The sequence below is a fragment of the Prunus dulcis genome, chromosome 1 (genome assembly GCF_902201215.1).
Source record: "Prunus dulcis chromosome 1, ALMONDv2, whole genome shotgun sequence".
NCBI lineage: Eukaryota > Viridiplantae > Streptophyta > Magnoliopsida > Rosales > Rosaceae > Prunus > Prunus dulcis.
In genome coordinates, this window is record NC_047650.1 from 32,125,440 (window position 1) to 32,143,739 (window position 18,300).

Consider the following 18,300-nt stretch of genomic DNA (forward strand, 5'->3'; position numbering starts at 1 on the left):
CCGGCAACCGTCGAAGCCGAAGGCAATACCTAGCCGACGTTTGTTTTGACTCAATGCAATTGTATTCAATGAGCCCAACAACTTTTTTGGGCTACACCTTTGGCTCGCAGATGTATAATTCCATCATTTTCTTTGGGTCAATAACGACATTCTGGATGAGATAAATTGAGATTTCAACTTTGGAATTTGACAGGAAATGAAAACTACCGACCAAAAATTGAAAAGTACAAGGAAATCAATGGAAAATTTCGTTCCGTAGCCGATATTCCACATGTCGGTTATGAGTACGAAAATGGCAACAAGTTCAATTTCAAACCAAGTTTTGACTTGCGAAACATGCATGCACCATTTTATTAGGGTAAGTGCATGTAAACCTACAAACTTTTGGCAATAATTTTGCATTATTTATTTTACACTCAGATCTCTAATTTCTTAGCTATTCGTCTCAAGTTTACTCATGTAGAGTAGAATAAGTCATTTAAGAATTTTGCCAAACCTACTCATATGTTGAATACTCAGTTGCTTGATCCTTAATTTTATTGTATGAACATAAAACTTTTGTTATGCCGTGAATCTAAACTTAAAACAACAGTTCAACTCTCTATCATAAAAATGTGTCAAATTTTATAACAATTGCGTGAAACTCATTACATAATAGTGAAATGTATGCACACTTAACCCTAAAGAGCAAAGAGAAAGAAAAGAACGAAATAATTGGATTAATGTGATGGAAAAGGCTGGCATGTTAAAATATCATTACAAATCTTTCCAAAGGACAAAGATGGGACTTGCAAAAGCATGAGGCATTCTTCTATATGACCCACCATTTGGTGGCAACCGGCAAGCTTGTCCTCTCCGGACTTCTAAAATATTATACACAGAGAAAGAGAGAAAGAGAAAGAGAGAAAGAAAGAGAAAGAGGGCCAGTCAACAACAACAACAACAGCGTATATAGAGACCGTGTATTGTCCCAAGAAGATAATATCACTATTTTACGAAAATTACAAATAAATACACCTTTTTTTTTTGTTGCTATAATTTTAAATATAAATATTAAAGCAATTTTTAATTGGGGTCTGTCTTTTCTAACTTTGACTGAAAGTGAAGAGAGAAGAATCAACAAGAAGAACAGGCTCTGCAGCTTTCGGCGCTGTTTCTTTTGTTTTTCTTTCTTTCCAGATTTAGCCAACACTTCGATACCCATTTCGCTTCTTCATAACTATTCATACATTTATATACACCAAAAAACCACATTCATTGTTTCCAATTCCAGTTTTTTTTTTTGGGTTTTATTTAATACACACCAAAACAAACCATTATCCCACGTTAAACACACATACAAAGCAGAGCAATTCCTCTTTAGGCTTCTTCTTATTCGGCGATTCAGCTCAATCTACTGCTCTATCACTTGCCCAGAAAGGCCATTTCGTTTCTTTTCAGGTAGCTCACTTAAGCTTCTTACTTAAATTTGCTATTCTTCTTCTTCTTCTTTTGTTTTTAGTTTTTTTAGTAACAGATCTCTGCTGTTGATCTCGTAGCACTAGATCAAGATGTTCCCTTTTTGTTATTTTATTAGTTGGTTTGATTGAATAGCATTTTGGGTTGTCTTTGGTGTGAGTGTTCTTTAATGGGTTACCTTTTTTTTTTTTTTTCATCTTCACTTTTGTGGAAAATAAGAATTTCTTTAGCTGATGGGTAATTTTTTAGTTTGTTTATGCAGGCCATGGTGCCCAGCTAAGTTCTTTAAAAGGAAATATGTAGTTATTATCAGTAAACAAATCTAAAGTTAATATTTTCTCACTAATTATCTTCAACATTGTGGTCTGGACCATCTTTTTCTGCTTTGCCTAACTTAAGTCTCACTAGAATTCCATCTTAATATCACGAAACGAATGTATGGCCGAGTGGTTGCATGGGTTCTTTTTAATTTTAGGTATTGATGTGGCTTTGTGTCTTAATTGTAATGGTTTGTTTGAAGTCATTGAGGTCAGGTTCTATAGTGCCCCCTGACATCTAGCTTTGTGATTAGGTCCATTTGGTATGAACTTTACAGAAGGGAATTGAAGATACATTTAACACGTTGTGGAGCTGACTTGTGCATCGTCTATGCTATCTATTGTAATAGAAAATATGGGTTTACTCTGCAGCAGAAACAAGCATTACAACGAAGCGGACAACGAAGAGAATGCCCAGGTGAGTTCTGCATGATATAATAAAAACTTTGTAATGCCATTGATTAAGTGTTGCTGGAGAAGCTTTACATTTACCATCGGGCTCTAATTTATTGTCAATGCATGCGTTTCCAGACTGCAGAAATTGAAAGGCGAATTGAACAAGAAACGAAGGCTGAAAAGCATATCCAGAAACTTCTTCTACTTGGTACAAAAATTTAATGGGTTTCTTTTTACCTTCTATGGTTTACAAAAAATCACGTTCATAATAGTTAGAGCTTCTTAGGGTTGCAAGCTTTCACTTTTATGACTGACGGCAGCATATAGGTGTCTTGTACTGTTTATGTGGTGACTCTTCCAAATTCCATGGAATTAACAAATAGAGTTTTATTATGCATTTCCTTGTCGGATATTAAACTGTTTGCATAGCGCCTGGTGCATTTATACATTGTTCATTTCAAAAACTGCAGTTATAATTTTAATTTTAACCATATTTAGAGATAGTTATCAATTCCACAAATACTTAGATCAATTTATTGTTTTAAGGTGCTGGTGAGTCGGGGAAATCCACAATTTTTAAGCAGGTAAGACGTTGTATACGTTTCTCTATTTAAGTATTATCATTTATACTAGCAATGCATGTATTTATATTTTTGTTACACACAAACCATTTGCAGATAAAGCTTCTGTTTCAAACTGGATTTGACGAGGCAGAGCTCCAGAGCTACATCTCAGTCATCCATGCCAATGTGTATCAGACCATAAAAGTACGCAATACTTGAAAGGGTGTGTTGGTTATTTCCCTTTCTGCATAGCACAAGGAGTATTAGTGCATGCTCTCTATAGAAGAAAATATAGCTTTTTTGCAAACACTCATATTCAGAGCAAAAGAACCTGAATTGAATTGAATTCTTCAATTTAATGTATGCATGATGTGTTTGAATAGATATTGTATGACGGGTCAAAGGAACTTGCTCAGAATAACAGAGAAACGTATGAGATATCCAGTGAAAATAAGGTTTGACCTCATCCTTTCGTTGCCTATTACATTGCCTTCTCTGGTTTTTGTTTTTTAATTTAGCTGACATTAGTTGAAGGAATTTGGTTTAACTGATTTTTAACATATGATTCTGTATGAATTTTCTGTTCTTTCAAGCTTCTGGCTTGCTCAATCCATTGCTAAAACAAAACTGCATGTATGTTTAGTAAACTTTGCATTCTTTATCAGGAAATTGGAGAAAAACTATCAAAAATTGGTGGCAGATTGGATTATCCACGTCTCACAAAAGAGCTTGCACAGGATATAGAAACTCTTTGGAAAGATGCTGCAATTCAGGTAGCTGTTACTTAATGTAACTGACATACGCAATTGTTTGACGTCAATCCTAGTGCTTTGAATCCAGTTATTTAGCACATCAGCTTCTGTCTTTTACCCAATTCTCTAAGTGAAGGACCTGTACTCTACAATTGTAGGAAACATATGCCCGTGGTAATGAACTCCAAGTTCCTGATTGTGCCAACTATTTCATGGAAAATCTTCAAAGATTAGCTGACGCAAATTACATTCCAACCAAGGTAACTAAAGTTCACAATTATAACTGATTATTTCCTTAATTGAATAAGGTACTAGAATATTTATTATATATGTGTTGGTTCCTAGCTGGTTCCTTTATAAACTTCTTACATTAATGTGGAAAAGTTACAAATTTATAGATCTTTCAAAAAGTAAGCATTTTCTGGTATTGTAGGAGGATGTTCTTTATGCCAGAGTTCGTACTACTGGTGTTGTAGAGATCCAGTTCAGGTAATTATTTTTCTTTGAAAAATAAGGTGCAACATGACTTTTTCTTGGAACTTTGACATTTTCTTTATACTTGTACTGTTTAAATTATTATTTTTTTCCTGTGTCCACAAAAAGCTAAAATGTAAATCTTCTTTCAGTTTTCTGCAGTTTCGTTTACTACATTTCTTATTTCTCACCATGCCACTTATTTGTTCTAACTCAGCTGATTTTCGAACTAAAAGACATTTAACTTAAGGATGCCCTTAAAATTTAATTTAGTTCATGATTTTCTTATGCACTGTGCACATTTTAGTATGATGCATTTTTTTTAAAGAGACTTCTATGGTTGTGCAACTCGTGCATAGAATGGTTGAAATTTCAAACAAACGACTCAGTGATTACTATGATTTTGCAGCCCTGTTGGAGAAAATAAGAAAAGTGGTGAAGTATATAGACTCTTCGATGTTGGAGGCCAGAGAAATGAGAGGAGGAAATGGATCCATCTATTTGAAGATGTTACAGCTGTAATATTTTGTGCTGCTGTTAGCGAGTAAGATCACCATTGCTTTCATTTACATCTGTCATTCTCTTCAAAGATATCTTACCATGTTTTGATCATGGATATCATTCCTTTATATATATATATGTCTCTGTGTGTGCGTGTGTACTGAAGTAGTCTTGATTGACATTGTGTTTCAGGTATGATCAAACACTCTTTGAGGATGAAAGTAAGAATAGGATGATGGAGACAAAGGAGCTTTTTGACTGGGTCCTGAAGCAACCATGTTTCGAGGTTTTCTTTTCTTCTGTGTTTTTGTGCTCTTGTGTGTCGCATGTGCTGCCACACAGATTTCTTTATCTAACCCAAGCTGACTCTTTTCCATTTATGTCCTCTTTAATATATATTATTTTATTTCTTCGGGTGCAGAAAACTTCCTTCATGCTGTTTTTAAACAAGTTTGATATATTCGAGAAGAAGGTTCTAAATGTAAGAGCTAGTAAATCAGTGTACGGTTATTCATTCAGTGGCAACAAACTAACAACTGTATGGGTTGTTGATATTTAATGTGTAGGTGCCACTTAACGTGTGTGACTGGTTCAAAGATTACCAGCCAGTTTCAACGGGAAAGCAAGAGATTGAACATGCATATGAGTAAGCATATACATCTTTGTGGTCCTTTGCTTTGGATGAAAGGAAGAAACCCTACTAAAAGAGTACACGTATTTAGCTATAGCAAACCTCCAAAATGCTGCCAAACTGTCTTTGTCCAAACTGTCGCAGAAATATGAAGGCCTATAGCTGGCTGAAAGCTTCACCAACTTGCAACCATTTTCATAATAAAGACCTCAATTATTAGTGTGACCTACTTTGTTGTTTTCCTGAACCTCCAATCTCTGTTTTAACTGTTTGCATATTTGCATATTTGCATAGATTGATAACCATTGCGCATCTCCTTTTAGAAAAAGAAAGTTGAACATTGTTAAACATTTTGCATTCAGGTTTGTGAAGAAAAAATTTGAGGAATTGTACTTTCAGAGCACGACCCCGGATCGTGTGGACCGGGTGTTTAAGATCTATAGAACCACTGCGCTTGATCAAAAGCTTGTGAAGAAGACTTTCAAGCTTGTGGATGAGACGTTGAGACGGAGAAATCTGTTCGAGGCCGGTTTATTGTGACCAGGGACCAGTTTTCAGGGCCAACAAAAGATTGTATTTTGAAGAACATCACATTTTGAGCTCTCAGATTCCTTGATTTTTAGCAGTTAATTTCAATTAAATCCTGTTCCACTTGTGAGTTTCAAGACAGGCTTATTTGTGAAGAGCCATTTTATAATATATAAAATGATTGTTAATCCTTTCATTCAAGAATGATGATTTCATGGTTCTTTATTTTTTTTTGGGTAAAGACATTAGCGGATGACATTGATCTAATAAGTTGGTGAATGAACCAGTAAGTCGGTCCATGTCATCTAACAAAACAAGACAAAGTCGGCTGTCATTTTTATTTTTTTTGAAAATTAGCGACAAAGTCGGCTGTCATGTGTTTATCAAAGATCATATGATTTTAGGACACTGTAGCAGGCATTTCCCGACCAAATAATTCTAACTGGTTGGTTGGTCAAAGACTCAACAGAAATAAACTCACCACGAAAAACAGAGAAAATTCTAATTATTATTATAATTATTTTCCCCGGTAAAAGCATGGGAAATACACTGCAGGCGTTATACTTTTGTTCCCTTTTTTTTGGAGCTACTTTTATTGCCCTTTATTAATAGAAGGATCTCGTCAACCCTGCCGATTGGGATTTGAAAACACGTGTACGAAAAAGACAGCCACAGAGGGAAGACAATATTGACACATAAAACTCAAGGATATAATCGTCATTTCAATCTGAAACGTTTATTTGCCGTCCACCGGGAAAAAAAAAGTGCCAACTTTTATGTTCATAGAATAAACGCGAAAAGAGCTTTTACCCTAATAAAAGGTCACAGAAAATGAGAAAAGCCAGTTTTATTTCTGCCGAAAATATTTTTTTCTTTTCTGTTTTTCCATTTTTGACCCGGGAAAGCTTTTGAATCAACTGTGACTTGTTCCCGTTTCGTACCCGAAGCATATTCCTTTCTCTTTCGTCCACTTTCTTCCTGAATTACACGGAAAAAACCAAACTTTTTAATGCAGAAGAAACAGTGAAGATCAAATTGAAACCAATTGATCTCGAGTCTCGACCCAGAAGCTCGCTCGTTACAAATTTGCAATCCCAGGTTCATTTCTTGGTTTCTCTTCTTTTCTCCGGGTGCTTTTTATTTTCTGTTTGGTTCTTGGGAATAATGGGGAAACGGAAACGGAAAAGAAAGCAAAAAAGAATGCTAAAGAAAAATGCTTTCGAAATCCATTTTCTTGCATTTCCTCTCTTTCCTATATTCCTTTTCAATATTCTTTGATTATTTTGAAGAACAATAAAAAGAGACACCAATTAACATTTGATTATAATTTTGAGTAGAGGAATGTTGCATGATCATGTAATTTTGAGTTTAATGTTTAGGAAGTTAACGAATTAACAATGGTAATTCTGTCTGTGTTATGTGGCATTGAATTTAGGTCCTGAAGCACGAATTTTACCACCATTAATATCAAATTCTTTGCATCATACCAATCAATATTTAATGGATTTAGCGTATCTTTAAGCTGTAATTTTACCTCAAAAGCAACGTTCAGAAGCTGCACTAACATTTCTTTTTCATGTTGTATTCATGATGCTGTCTTACAGCGTTGTTATGTAAGCATGTTTTTATTTTTGCGTTTTCTGAATTGAATGACAGAACCTTTGTCATTGTGACTTTTGCAGGTGTATCGTATCGTATTTATCTTGATTTATGTCTTAAACTCAAATTTTCTGTTGAGGAAGGTTTAAGTGCCAATTCAGGTAGAATTATAGGACATAGAAAAACATGAAGATTAAGCGGTTTGGGTTCATGGATCTTGATGAAGGGTCTCCACACAACTTTCCTGTTGAGCCTCTCATTTTGCATAGTTTTCGGGGTCATATGTTTTCACAGATCGGTTCGTTTATGGACAATTCATTGCACCAGTGTAGATACTTTCATGTCCCTGGAAGTTTAGCTCTCGAAGGAGCATTTAAACACATTTCTAAGCTTGCTGGTGCTTTACTATGTTTCTTCTCTTGTGGGCCCAATACAAATGCTACTAGAGAGATGGAGGGTAATTGGCATGGTTCTCAACCCGGATGCTCCAGATCTTCACATGTTAAACTTATTACTTCTGGTCGACAAAATCTTATAGGATTTCACTTCGGTTTTGCATCAAAAGGAGAATCTGCTAACTCAGTGGTTTTTGGTAAGATTTCGGCTTTTGTAATGCAATTCCTACAAAGAGAAGCTGAAAAGCTACATTCACATCCCATGCTCTCGTTAGCTTCTGGACTTGTACCACCTTTTGGCAGCTTGTAAGTCTTTAAACCCTTCACAAGGGAGTAGATTCAAGTGCAAAATTTCCCATGGGTTCTACTTTTGATGTTGATCAGCAAAATCATCTTCTTCTTTTTTGTTTAATTGCTACCAGATCTTCAAATGCACTAGCTGTTCCAATGGAGAATACTGATACCATGGATCAAAGGCCTTGTGAGGTTGGACATCAAGGATGCGCAGGATTGCCATTTCCTGACTTGAACTGGAGAAGACATGCAGTGGAGCCTAGAACTGGCATTGAGTTTCCTATGATCTTGGACAATATTTTAACAGGAAATAATAATTCCAGTTTAAGTTCAGAGGTTACCACTTGGAGTCCTTTTTCTTTTTTGCATTTTTTTTAAAATAAAAAAAATTTGGGTGGGGGTTGTACTTTTCTTCTTCTTGATTTGGGTGTATGTTCACAGCTCCTCAATTTAATATTGACATTTTACCATTGCAGGTCCTTGTGGGAACTGGATCCAGAACAATGAAAATAATTAAAATAAAATCTCTGAAGATCTATGCGTTTGGTTTTTGTAAGTTTTTAGTATTTCTTTGTTACTTCCAGTCTAATATTTTTTACTTCCATTATCTTATTTGCTCTCTTATTTATTTATCTATTATTTCTATATAGATGTTCATCCTAACTCTGTTTGCAAGAAATTGGGGTCAAAATATGCTTCTATTTCAGTAGACGAACTAAACAAACGCCGTGATTTTTATGAGGATCTTCTCAGGTATGGACAACTATCATGCTACATGGAGTAATTCCCTTCTCAGACATTTTTTAGTGGTGAATTAAGATCGATATAATCAGTACATACTAAATCCTTTTTTTTGCTTTCTAATTTCTTTCCAAGCTTGTGTGCCAAATATGAGTCCCGTATTGCCCAAGTTGTTCAATTAGTTTTCATGGATCTGCTGCTAAGTTTCTGGTTTTGATCAACTTTCTGCTACTTTTTTTGCCTACAGGGCAGATATTGATATGACAGTTAGGCTTGTGGTTAGTTGCAATGGGATGAAAATCAATACTGTGAGAGAGTAAGTTATATTTCTGTCTCAGCATCCCCTTGGATATTTATATGGGTTTGGATGTCCCTATTTTAATTGGGACATAGACAATCTTGAGGCTTTTTTCGTTTTGATATAATCTTCTTGGCTTCAAGCTTTTACTGATAGAAGATTACTGTTCTTAAATATTCATTGCTAGGTTAGCTCATTGTGCATATATTCACCTGTTTCAGATATTATCATTGTTATGATACGATCTCGGTTAGCTCCTTGTTTTGTAGTGGTTTGGGTAGGCTCACATTGAAATGGGTGGTGTGTTTGCGAGAAATTTTGTGAGTTGAGCTGAACTTGGATGGCTTAACCAGCTATGCTGTGGGATAAATTTAGGCTTTAGACGTACGAGCTAGAATTTTTTACTAGTTCTTAACTCATTTATCATCTGAAACCAAAAACTGATTGTGCAAGCTAATAACCATGTTACCTAAGCTTAGTTTGAGCCAAGTTAGCCTTGTTCCTTTCTCACTACGTATCCTAGACATGTTACAACAATGTTGAAAATTGAAATTTAGTTTTATTCATTCTCATTTGTGTCCTCTGGATTATACTTGATGCAGTGCCTTTGAGAAATCCCTTCGAGCCCGATTGGTGAAGGTAAATCATCTCCCTTTATAGAATCGCTGTTTTGTGTTTCTGATCTAGTATTCGCTAATTCTTTTCATTTTTTTTTGTCCCTTTTTTTTGTCAGACAAACCCAGAGACTGACTTCCATTGCATAACAACATTCGGTTCAAACTTTACACAAGATATTCCGTTGCCAGCAGTAAGCTATATACTCTTACATTTCTTTTTTATATTAAGTGATCACCAAATTACATTAACTTTTTGGAATATTTCAGGGAACAACGATTGATTTTCAACGAACAGCTGATGGAAAATTAATTACCAAAAGTGAGTGGGGATTGCTTTGAAATATTATATATGGTTTACGCTAATAATACATCTGTCATGGCTTAACCATGATGGCAATTTGAGCACAAAGTATACAGCTTGAAAAGACCCCAGAACCCTCCCCCCCTTCCCAATTCTCTTCACTTCTCTTTTCTGTATGCTTCTAATGCTCTATTTACCAGTTGAAGGTTTTGTTTGCTTAGAGTTTTGTATGAAATTTTGCAGTTGAAGGTAATCAGATTGGAGCAGTCCACAGCAAGGATCTGTGCAGTAAGTGAATTGTCCTTTTGAACAGTCTGTTTTATTTCGAAATTCTCCTTGGAGTTTTATATCTCATCATGTCTCCATGAAATTGGTGAAGAGAATCCAATCGTATACTTTTGTGGGGGATATATTTCTAATGCACAATTGTACTTTCAGGGGCTTTCTTTGACATGTACCTCGGAGATCTACCCGTGTCGGAGCAAAGTAAAGAAGAGATTGGCAGAAATGTTGCTAATATTATTAGACGTTGCTGAAATGGTTCATTTGTCTCCATTGCCTCACTTTTTTAAAAGGGCAAGTGGTTGTTGATGCGGCAAAACTGCCTGCTGCTCAGCTGTGTTATACATTCGAGTGCGCTCAAGCTCAACAGTGTCGGATGTCAAAGACGTCAATATGGCCGAAAAGCATTACAAGGGCAATCAGTGAGCTTGCTGCAAAAGATTTAAGGCTTGGCTGGGGTCTCGCGGCCTCTTAGATTAGTTTTCTTATTAGTGTGCCATTCTTTGTAGCTATTTTCTGGTGATTTGCATATTATAGATTTACAGTCCCTACAAATCATCAGCTTCCAAGTGTAGCAACTGCAAGTATAAATTGCATACGAACATCTTTTGGTTTAACAGTATATACATCTCACTATTAACTTATTGTTTCCTTCATCCCTTCAGCTCAGTCCATTTCTGTGGGGAACATGTTTTTATTTTATTTTTTGTATGCGTGCGCCCGCAGTGTTGCAGTGGCACTCATCACAACTGAAACATTCACACGTAATTTTTGGGTCCTATACAAATCATAAACTTTGAAGCCTAAAATGGGTCAGGCTAAGAGCCTTCTACCAAATCTTCATATAAATTTGGAGGCCGCCCCAGGCCCTTGCTGTAGTGCAAAAGCAAGAGGGACGTTTAAGAGCACCAGTAGCAAGCTGGTCCCTCCCGTTGACGAAATTAATTAAAAATCATATTAAACTGTTCATCGAAAGGCCAAGAAAAGTACGCTTTGGCAAGACTATGTAATTGGAGATTTCGAGTCCCAATATTTTTTTAACGAATGAGAGAATTGAGAATTGAGTTTCAATATTGGGAAGGAAAATATCACTATATGAATTTGACAACTTCACGTCCCAATTAAAGATCGTTCACAAAGGAAAAGTGACCGAGGTACATCACTTTTCTCCTGGTGAAACTTGGCCGTCCATCATGGTATGCTCCATGGGGCTATAGACCAGACCTCTAGAAAACTTGAAAGATTGCCGTCCATCAAATACGAAAGGAAATAAACATGTGGCTTTGAATTCAACAAAATCCGCGTCCCTTTGCACCCATGAAGAGAACAATCATACCTTTTATGAGGAGTTGAATTCAATATCTCCATGTCAATTGACAAGGAATTTAAGATGCCACTAACATGTTACATCATTTAATTTGACTAGTTGGTAATTGGTAGATCATATTGTATACCTCTATTATATAATTGTACCCATCAAAATTCATTTTCTATATAAACCTTCTGAGATCTAGTTCTGTTAAATACAAGTCAGAGGTAGAAACTTATGAATTCCAAGTAAATCCCCAAAAAAAAAAAAAAAAAGTGAGCAAATTTCAAGGAGAGGGAGAAAATAGAAGAGAGGAAATTCACCAAATCTAGTGACTTGTAATGGATGCTTGCTCATTTTACTATTTTGAGCTTCTCAAAACACACCCAAAAAAAAAAAACCCCTCTCTCTAAATGCTAGCAAAACAAACCAACCAACCAAACTCCCTGAATGTGTACCATTTATTCAAGTATAGAAAAGGGTAACAAAATTGTTTGATTCCAACCCCACAATCTCCCTCTTCACCCCAAATCCCACAACCATACACATAATTAGCTTTAATCCCTAACCTCTACCTGGCTAATTTACTACCTTAAACTTTCCCGCCATCACAAACCAAAACCAATTAACCAGAGCCACTTAGCCACCACCTCATAAATTACCTGTTGTCTAAACAAATACAATCCCTAAACAGAAAACACAACCATTCCCTTCTTTCCTTTTTTTTCCCTCTCCCAATTCATTATTAAAAGTAGGCAGCATTGGGGAATTTTCATCTCATCCCTTCTTTTTTGCAGCTTTCTCAATTGTAATTGGGTTTCAAAAGGGTATATGGGTCCGCAGGCCATAAGAACATGCGCAGCCCTTGTGGCATGCCTTGCTATCTTTCAAGGACTCGTGCTTTGTGTTCATGCTCATGGTGATGTAAATTACAAGGACGCCCTCACCAAGTCCATCATTTTCCTTGAGGCTCAAAGGTCCGGGAAGCTCCCTACCAGCAATAGACTTGCATGGAGGGGTGACTCTGCCATCGACGACGGAAAACAAGCAAATGTTCGTCTCTCTTTCTCTTTCTATAAGGATTAAATCTTCGTGTCACACCGTCACATGTCACATGACATTCTTCCTCACAACATGTACAATCCCTTCGAATTATTCATATCTAACATTCGATTAATGTAGGTTGACCTTGCTGGGGGATACTATGACGCCGGGGACAACGTCAAGTACGGTCTTCCGATGGCTTTCACGGTGACAACTCTGTCGTGGGCTGCCATCTTTTACAAGACACAGCTTCAAGCTACCGGGGAACTGGAAAATGTTCTCTCCGGCATAAAATGGGGCACTGATTACTTTCTGAAAGCCAGTGCTCGAAAAGGCAGATTATACGTTCAGGTGGGAATTTATATTAATTGGTATTTAAAGTTTGTACAAAAATATTTTATGGTAATTAACTTGTGTTGTTATATATTTATGATAATTATTCAAGGTGGGAGACCCTAATCAGGACCATCAATGTTGGGTTCGACCAGAAGATATGCAGACACCAAGAACTGTGTTGGAGATCAATGAGAAAACACCTGGAACTGAAATTGCAGCTGAAACCTCAGCTGCAATGGCTGCTTCTGCAATTGTGTTTAGAAGCATTGATCGTGTTTATTCTCGTCGCCTCCTCAACAAAGCCAAACTGGTACGTTATTTTCCAATCCCAATTAATTTTTTATATTAATTTTATGTTATATAATTAATGATATGTGATATTATTATTTTGTGTGTGTGTGTGTAGCTTTTCCAACTTGCTAAATCGCATAAAGGAACCTACGATGGAGAATGCCCTTTCTACTGTTCTTACTCTGGCTACAATGTAATTTTCTTCAACTCTCTCCCTCTACAAATTGAAAGCATTTTAAATTGTGGGTGTTTTTGTTTTTTTTTTTGTCTTTTAAAATGTAATTTGATTTTGAAATAATGAGTGAACTTTGTTTGATTTTGAAAAAAGTAATTAAAAATTGAATGTTGCAAATATAGGATGAGCTATTGTGGGCAGCAACATGGTTGTACATGGCCTCAGGGAAGCCAATGTATCTAAAGTATATCCAAGAAGAAGCCATCAGCGCTAATGTGAATGAGTTTAGCTGGGACCTTAAATACGCCGGAGCCCAAATCCTTCTCACCAAGGTGCTTAATTTAAACCAATATCAAACAAAAAACTATTTGTACCATCTCAACCGATCATTATTGCAACACACGTTATCGATAATCGAATATAAAAACTACGATTAACGGAGTTTGATTTATTGTTTTGTACATTGCAGCTGTTCTTTAAAGGAGAAAAAACCCTAGAAAACTACAAGAACCAAGCAGAAAGTTACATTTGCTCAAACCTCCCGGAGAGCCCCTACAACCAAATCACAATGTCACCGGGCGGCTTGATCCACCTGAGAGATGGCGCCAACACCCAATACGTCACCGGTACTGCCTTCTTGTTCAGCGTCTACAGCGACCTGCTGGCCCACCACAACCAAAAAGTGAACTGCGGAGGCAAACAATTTGACTCTGAAGCCATAGCTGCCTTTGCCAAGAAGCAAATGGACTATCTGTTGGGCCAAAACCCTAAAGGAAGATCCTACATGGTTGGCTTTGGACCAAACGCTCCCAAACAGCCTCACCACAGAGGAGCTTCGGTGCCAACGTCTGGAAGTAACGGCGTCAGCTGCGCCATGAGCTTTGTGTACTGGTTCAAGAAGGACGTGCCAAATCCTAATGAGCTGACTGGGGCCATCGTTGGTGGGCCCGACAGGTTTGATAACTTCGAGGACAAACGTTGGGCTTCGTCGTATACTGAGCCATGCACTTACGTGAATTCGCTCGCAGTAGGAGCCCTAGCCAAGCTTGCAGCTTGAAGACTCGTATATCCGTCCCAAACCCTAAATCCTAATCCCATGCACGACATTTACATCGGTAGGAAGAAGTTTGGGATTTTGATATAACTTTTGTTTAAAATAAAATTTAAAAAAAAAAACCCAAATGTACCATTTGTTGTAAGAAAGCTGTAAAAAAAGAAGGGTGTAAAATGGTGAAAGTTGGATATCTTTCTTTGGCTTTTGTAAAAGTAATTAGTTTCCTTATTAAACAGAATACGAAAGAAAACTTGTTGGCACGTGCAAGTGAGCAGTGTCGAGACGCTAAGTAATTCTCTCTCCCATTCTTCTAAATTGTTCCATTGTTTTGTAATCGTGTGATAGTGTTTGTATATAATTAGTTGCAACAATATTTGATAGACCAATGAATGGAAACGCCATAATGATATTGCATAGATCGATTGATAAAGTTTATTGCTATACAAATAATTATGTTCATTGTTAATTTGAATCCTTAGTTCCCAAAGGGCCACGACAAAAGTTGTAGTTGCACTTGATAATATAAGTTAATATTTGTCACTCACAACAACTTTTTATAGAGATTCCTTATTTTGCAATTAACTAACAAGTTGGTGGACATTCTGCCTTTCGGGAATTCGAGCTAAGAAATACTTCTGTATTCCGTTACATTATCTCTTTCTTTTTATCTTTTTTTCTTTTAATAAATATACCATGAAAAAAGAAATAAGTAGATAAAGACAATATAACGGAAATAAATAAGTTTTTCTCCACTCAAGCTCACCTTCTTGTGAAAGAGCTGCCAGAGTCCTTAGCCAAAGACTCCCTCCTAAAATGATGCCCAAATAAGTAATGTCGTCATTTCAACTAATATATTATCTCCCACAAATTAAAAAGAAAAAAGATTAATTTTTATGATCCTTGGATTATCATATTGCCACGTGTTTGCCGACCTTTTATTATCTTAATTAGGTTGAAGATGGTAATGCTAAATCAGATGTTGAAGAAATCAGAGATCCAAATTCGTACGAGTACAAATTAATTAAACGAAAATTAAAAATGTTAGAATGAAGTCGTCAAAGCTTGAAAACAAAGATCTTATCCGAATTGGTCCCGAAAGTGGGTGAGTGGTGGTGGGGTCCCACTCCTACTCATTATGGATAAGCCTCACCGGACTCGCGACTCACGAGGAGGAAAAACAGGACAGGACCAATCACTTTCCATATTGCCACGTCATCCACCTAACATTAAAGTTTCTCCCTCCCTCCCTCCCGAGGACCGACAAGATTCTTCAACGTGGAAGCTTCTAGAAACGCCACGTGGTGTGGCCAGCACAAACTATGGGCCGCTCGGGCAGGTATTATCGGATGCGCCTCCAGGTTTCTGATTCCCACAGGGAGGCGGACTTGCATTTTGATCCGCTGTGTGTATTCTATCCTTATCTTCAGTGGTCTTAAATCTCAGCCTATGAAAATAACGTTAGCACATTGGATCTTCACGGTGGTTCCATTTCTTAATTAATAAGTCACGACTCACACCCACGGCCAAACAACAAAAACTAGTAAGACACACCAACTATTAAGTTTTATCAATCGAAAATAATATTTATCATATCACGATATTGACGATTCATATCTTTTTTTAGTGGTAAATAAAGGTGTAGAAGTGTGTTAGGTTAGTTAACGAGTATAAGATAGTTATGGCATTTTTAACCAATACTGCACTTATTATATTTTTATTCAACATTTCTATATTATATAATGTGGCATGTTCATATCATATGTTATATCAATTAAATTAATGAAATCTATTTTAATAAAGAAAAAAATATGTGACAATTATATTAATTAGCTAATATGGTATATACATAACAACTGCTGCATCATGTGATATAAAATTGTGATATAAAAATGTGATAAGACTAGCATTATTCTTTTAACCTAGTTTCTAAACAATTTAAATTGCTTCAATGTCCTTGATAAAAGAGTTAGATGAGATCAAAATTTTCATAGATCTCAAGCTGGAAAATGGTAAATTACACATAGAAATAGAATAGACAATCAATTTATTTTTATAAATGACCATCATCAATCAATCACTTGGGTGAGCGTGAGTAGTAGAAGAGAAGGGTGGGTAACATTGTGAGTAGTATAGGATGCGTAGCAGGTGATGATAGCTCATTATACAAAGATTGCAAGTTTCATCCAGTTGGTAAGGCAAGAGGATAAGGCCTAACTCTTCGCTGGCTGTGCAGTGCCATCATTATTTTTCTAATAAAAAAATAAAAAAAATATTAATTAAGGCCATTATCCGATCTAATCCAATACACTAATTAATCAATACAAATCCCCTAAAGCTATAAATAGAAATAATTAGATGGATCGACAAAATAAATAAAGATAAGTACGATGTGTCTCTCTGCCAAATCTAGGTGCTCTCTGGATAACAACAATTTCAACATCTTCTAGCGATTATCGATCCATCCGTCTTCATCTCCATTGAAACATTCTTCACCTTCGCCACGTACAGCTTCGGTTACAGTACGCATTCATGTCGATCGCATTGGATAGTAGTAGTACCAGGATCGACATCGCGCCCTCGTCTGGGTTCGTCGCATGTGGGTTGCTCTTCGATTCTCCGGAAAATTGCCGGAGAGTCCCCGCCGGCGAGGCTGCGGTTTCTTCGACGACGTCGTCGTCGATCGGGAATAACAGCGATGATGAGTCTGGGAGCGATGACGGCGAGAATGATGAGGCTCAAAGCTCGTATAAATGTCCTTTGGATATGATGAACGCGTTGGAGGAGGTTTTACCTATGAGGTTAGGAGCAGTTCAACTAGATTCATTTAATTTCTTATCTGCAATTTTGTTTTAGTTTGTTTTAATCATTTGGCTTTTGGGTTTTCTCTAAATCTTAGGAAAGAAAACGATTCGTTACACAAAATTACAACTTTATTAATCAGTCTATACGTTTGTCTTGATTGGTTAAATCAAAAAGTCAAATTCGTATCGTTTTAGAGGATGTTTCTAATTTGGGTTCGTCGTAAATTGTAATTGTTTGCGTAATGTGAGCTAGTTTTTTTTTTTTGGTTTTGTTTGATCTGGGCGTTTTGACTGATGAAATGGGTTTTTCATGCAGGAGAGGGATCTCAAAATTCTATAACTACAAATCCAAGTCCTTCACGTGTCTGGCAGAGGCTTCATCTTCTTCCAACATCAAAGACCTTGCAAAACCGGACAATGCATATACCAGAAAACGCAGGAACCTACTGGCCTCCAACAACATGTTGGAGAAGAACCGAAGCTTTCCACTGAGAAGCAATGGGGGTGGTATTTCAAAGAGACCCATCTCAACAAGTCGAAGCACATTGGCTTTGGCAGTTAAATTGAGCAGCTGCTCTGAAACCAGTACCAGTAGTACAAGTGAGGATTCGAATTCGAGCTCAACTTCGATGTCACCGCGGGCTCTTCCGCCCTATCATCCAGTGGGAAATTCCGCAGCTTGGAGGTCATATTCCTTAGCTGATTTGCAAGAATGTGCCACTTCTGCTGCAACTGTGAATGCTTCTCGTTTTTCTACTACGAAACCAAATATGCAACACTAACTTGAGTTTTCCGCCAATCTTCTTGCCTACATCGAGTCAGAGTTTGCTTGCATGGTGTTGTCGGGAAATGGTTTTCTTTGTCTAATCTTCATTGAAAGTGTAAGGTAGAACTTTGAAATCTGATGTTGTTTTGTACATATTTTTTAACGAGTAAAAAAGCCCAAATCGCAGTCCACGGGTATTGTTATATGAATGTTTCTGAAGATCCGAGTCTTAGAGGAACTCTGATAGAAGATTGTGGTGAATTTTTGACGAACCGCAAACAAACAAAAATAGATTTGTGAAGATTAATGTATAATGGTTAAGTTTCCTAATCGCAAAGACTATGACCCATATACTATACAGATCAAAAACCGTAACC

The 18,300-nt window shown here is 36.8% G+C and overlaps 4 protein-coding genes across 5 annotated transcripts; all 4 read left to right on the forward strand.

The window, feature by feature from the left end:
- Nucleotides 1-1,085: 1,085 nt before the first annotated feature.
- LOC117614095 (guanine nucleotide-binding protein alpha-1 subunit) lies at nt 1,086-5,824 on the forward strand. 2 transcript variants are annotated; one of them, XM_034342785.1, is made up of 14 exons: nt 1,086-1,440; nt 2,030-2,193; nt 2,307-2,379; nt 2,718-2,755; nt 2,849-2,938; nt 3,118-3,189; nt 3,400-3,507; nt 3,645-3,746; nt 3,920-3,975; nt 4,370-4,504; nt 4,654-4,747; nt 4,883-4,942; nt 5,028-5,107; nt 5,455-5,824. In XM_034342785.1, exons 2-14 carry the CDS (start codon nt 2,107-2,109, stop codon nt 5,630-5,632), a joined length of 1,173 nt encoding a protein of 390 aa, XP_034198676.1. In that variant the 5' UTR covers nt 1,086-1,440; nt 2,030-2,106; the 3' UTR covers nt 5,633-5,824. The 2 variants fall into 2 exon arrangements, with proteins under 2 accessions (XP_034198676.1, XP_034198677.1); XM_034342786.1 differs by lacking the exons at nt 1,086-1,440; nt 2,718-2,755 and having other exon boundaries at nt 2,077-2,193; nt 5,455-5,809.
- Nucleotides 5,825-6,410: 586 nt separating this feature from the next.
- On the forward strand, nt 6,411-10,791 carry LOC117615768 (fatty-acid-binding protein 2). Its single transcript, XM_034344911.1, has 11 exons — nt 6,411-6,718; nt 7,303-7,920; nt 8,037-8,244; nt 8,385-8,460; nt 8,559-8,661; nt 8,897-8,965; nt 9,550-9,586; nt 9,681-9,755; nt 9,832-9,883; nt 10,109-10,153; nt 10,304-10,791. The coding sequence occupies exons 2-11, from the start codon at nt 7,406-7,408 to the stop codon at nt 10,399-10,401; spliced, it is 1,278 nt and encodes a 425-aa protein (XP_034200802.1). The 5' UTR covers nt 6,411-6,718; nt 7,303-7,405; the 3' UTR covers nt 10,402-10,791.
- Nucleotides 10,792-12,102: 1,311 nt separating this feature from the next.
- LOC117616709 (endoglucanase 16) lies at nt 12,103-14,623 on the forward strand. The gene is made up of 6 exons (XM_034346103.1): nt 12,103-12,509; nt 12,639-12,851; nt 12,946-13,146; nt 13,243-13,320; nt 13,485-13,634; nt 13,772-14,623. The coding sequence occupies exons 1-6, from the start codon at nt 12,288-12,290 to the stop codon at nt 14,357-14,359; spliced, it is 1,452 nt and encodes a 483-aa protein (XP_034201994.1). The 5' UTR covers nt 12,103-12,287; the 3' UTR covers nt 14,360-14,623.
- Nucleotides 14,624-16,632: 2,009 nt separating this feature from the next.
- On the forward strand, nt 16,633-18,142 carry LOC117614364 (uncharacterized protein DDB_G0271670). Its single transcript, XM_034343156.1, has 2 exons — nt 16,633-17,154; nt 17,474-18,142. The coding sequence occupies exons 1-2, from the start codon at nt 16,886-16,888 to the stop codon at nt 17,937-17,939; spliced, it is 735 nt and encodes a 244-aa protein (XP_034199047.1). The 5' UTR covers nt 16,633-16,885; the 3' UTR covers nt 17,940-18,142.
- Nucleotides 18,143-18,300: the final 158 nt, after the last annotated feature.

Bases quoted from the DNA above. Each gene is read 5' to 3' on its own strand.
- LOC117616709 (XM_034346103.1), top strand. From the start codon at position 12,288: ATGGGTCCGCAGGCCATAAGAACATGCGCAGCCCTTGTGGCATGCCTT. The intron at 13,147-13,242 runs GTACGTTATTTT...GTGTGTGTGTAG, and splicing joins TCCTCAACAAAGCCAAACTG to CTTTTCCAACTTGCTAAATC. The intron at 13,321-13,484 runs GTAATTTTCTTC...TTGCAAATATAG, and splicing joins GTTCTTACTCTGGCTACAAT to GATGAGCTATTGTGGGCAGC.
- LOC117614364 (XM_034343156.1), top strand. From the start codon at position 16,886: ATGTCGATCGCATTGGATAGTAGTAGTACCAGGATCGACATCGCGCCC. The intron at 17,155-17,473 runs GTTAGGAGCAGT...TTTTTCATGCAG, and splicing joins GAGGAGGTTTTACCTATGAG to GAGAGGGATCTCAAAATTCT.
- LOC117614095 (XM_034342785.1), top strand. From the start codon at position 2,107: ATGCTATCTATTGTAATAGAAAATATGGGTTTACTCTGCAGCAGAAAC. The intron at 2,380-2,717 runs GTACAAAAATTT...TATTGTTTTAAG, and splicing joins CCAGAAACTTCTTCTACTTG to GTGCTGGTGAGTCGGGGAAA. The intron at 2,756-2,848 runs GTAAGACGTTGT...AACCATTTGCAG, and splicing joins AATCCACAATTTTTAAGCAG to ATAAAGCTTCTGTTTCAAAC.
- LOC117615768 (XM_034344911.1), top strand. From the start codon at position 7,406: ATGAAGATTAAGCGGTTTGGGTTCATGGATCTTGATGAAGGGTCTCCA. The intron at 8,245-8,384 runs GTTACCACTTGG...TTACCATTGCAG, and splicing joins ATTCCAGTTTAAGTTCAGAG to GTCCTTGTGGGAACTGGATC. The intron at 9,756-9,831 runs GTAAGCTATATA...GGAATATTTCAG, and splicing joins AAGATATTCCGTTGCCAGCA to GGAACAACGATTGATTTTCA.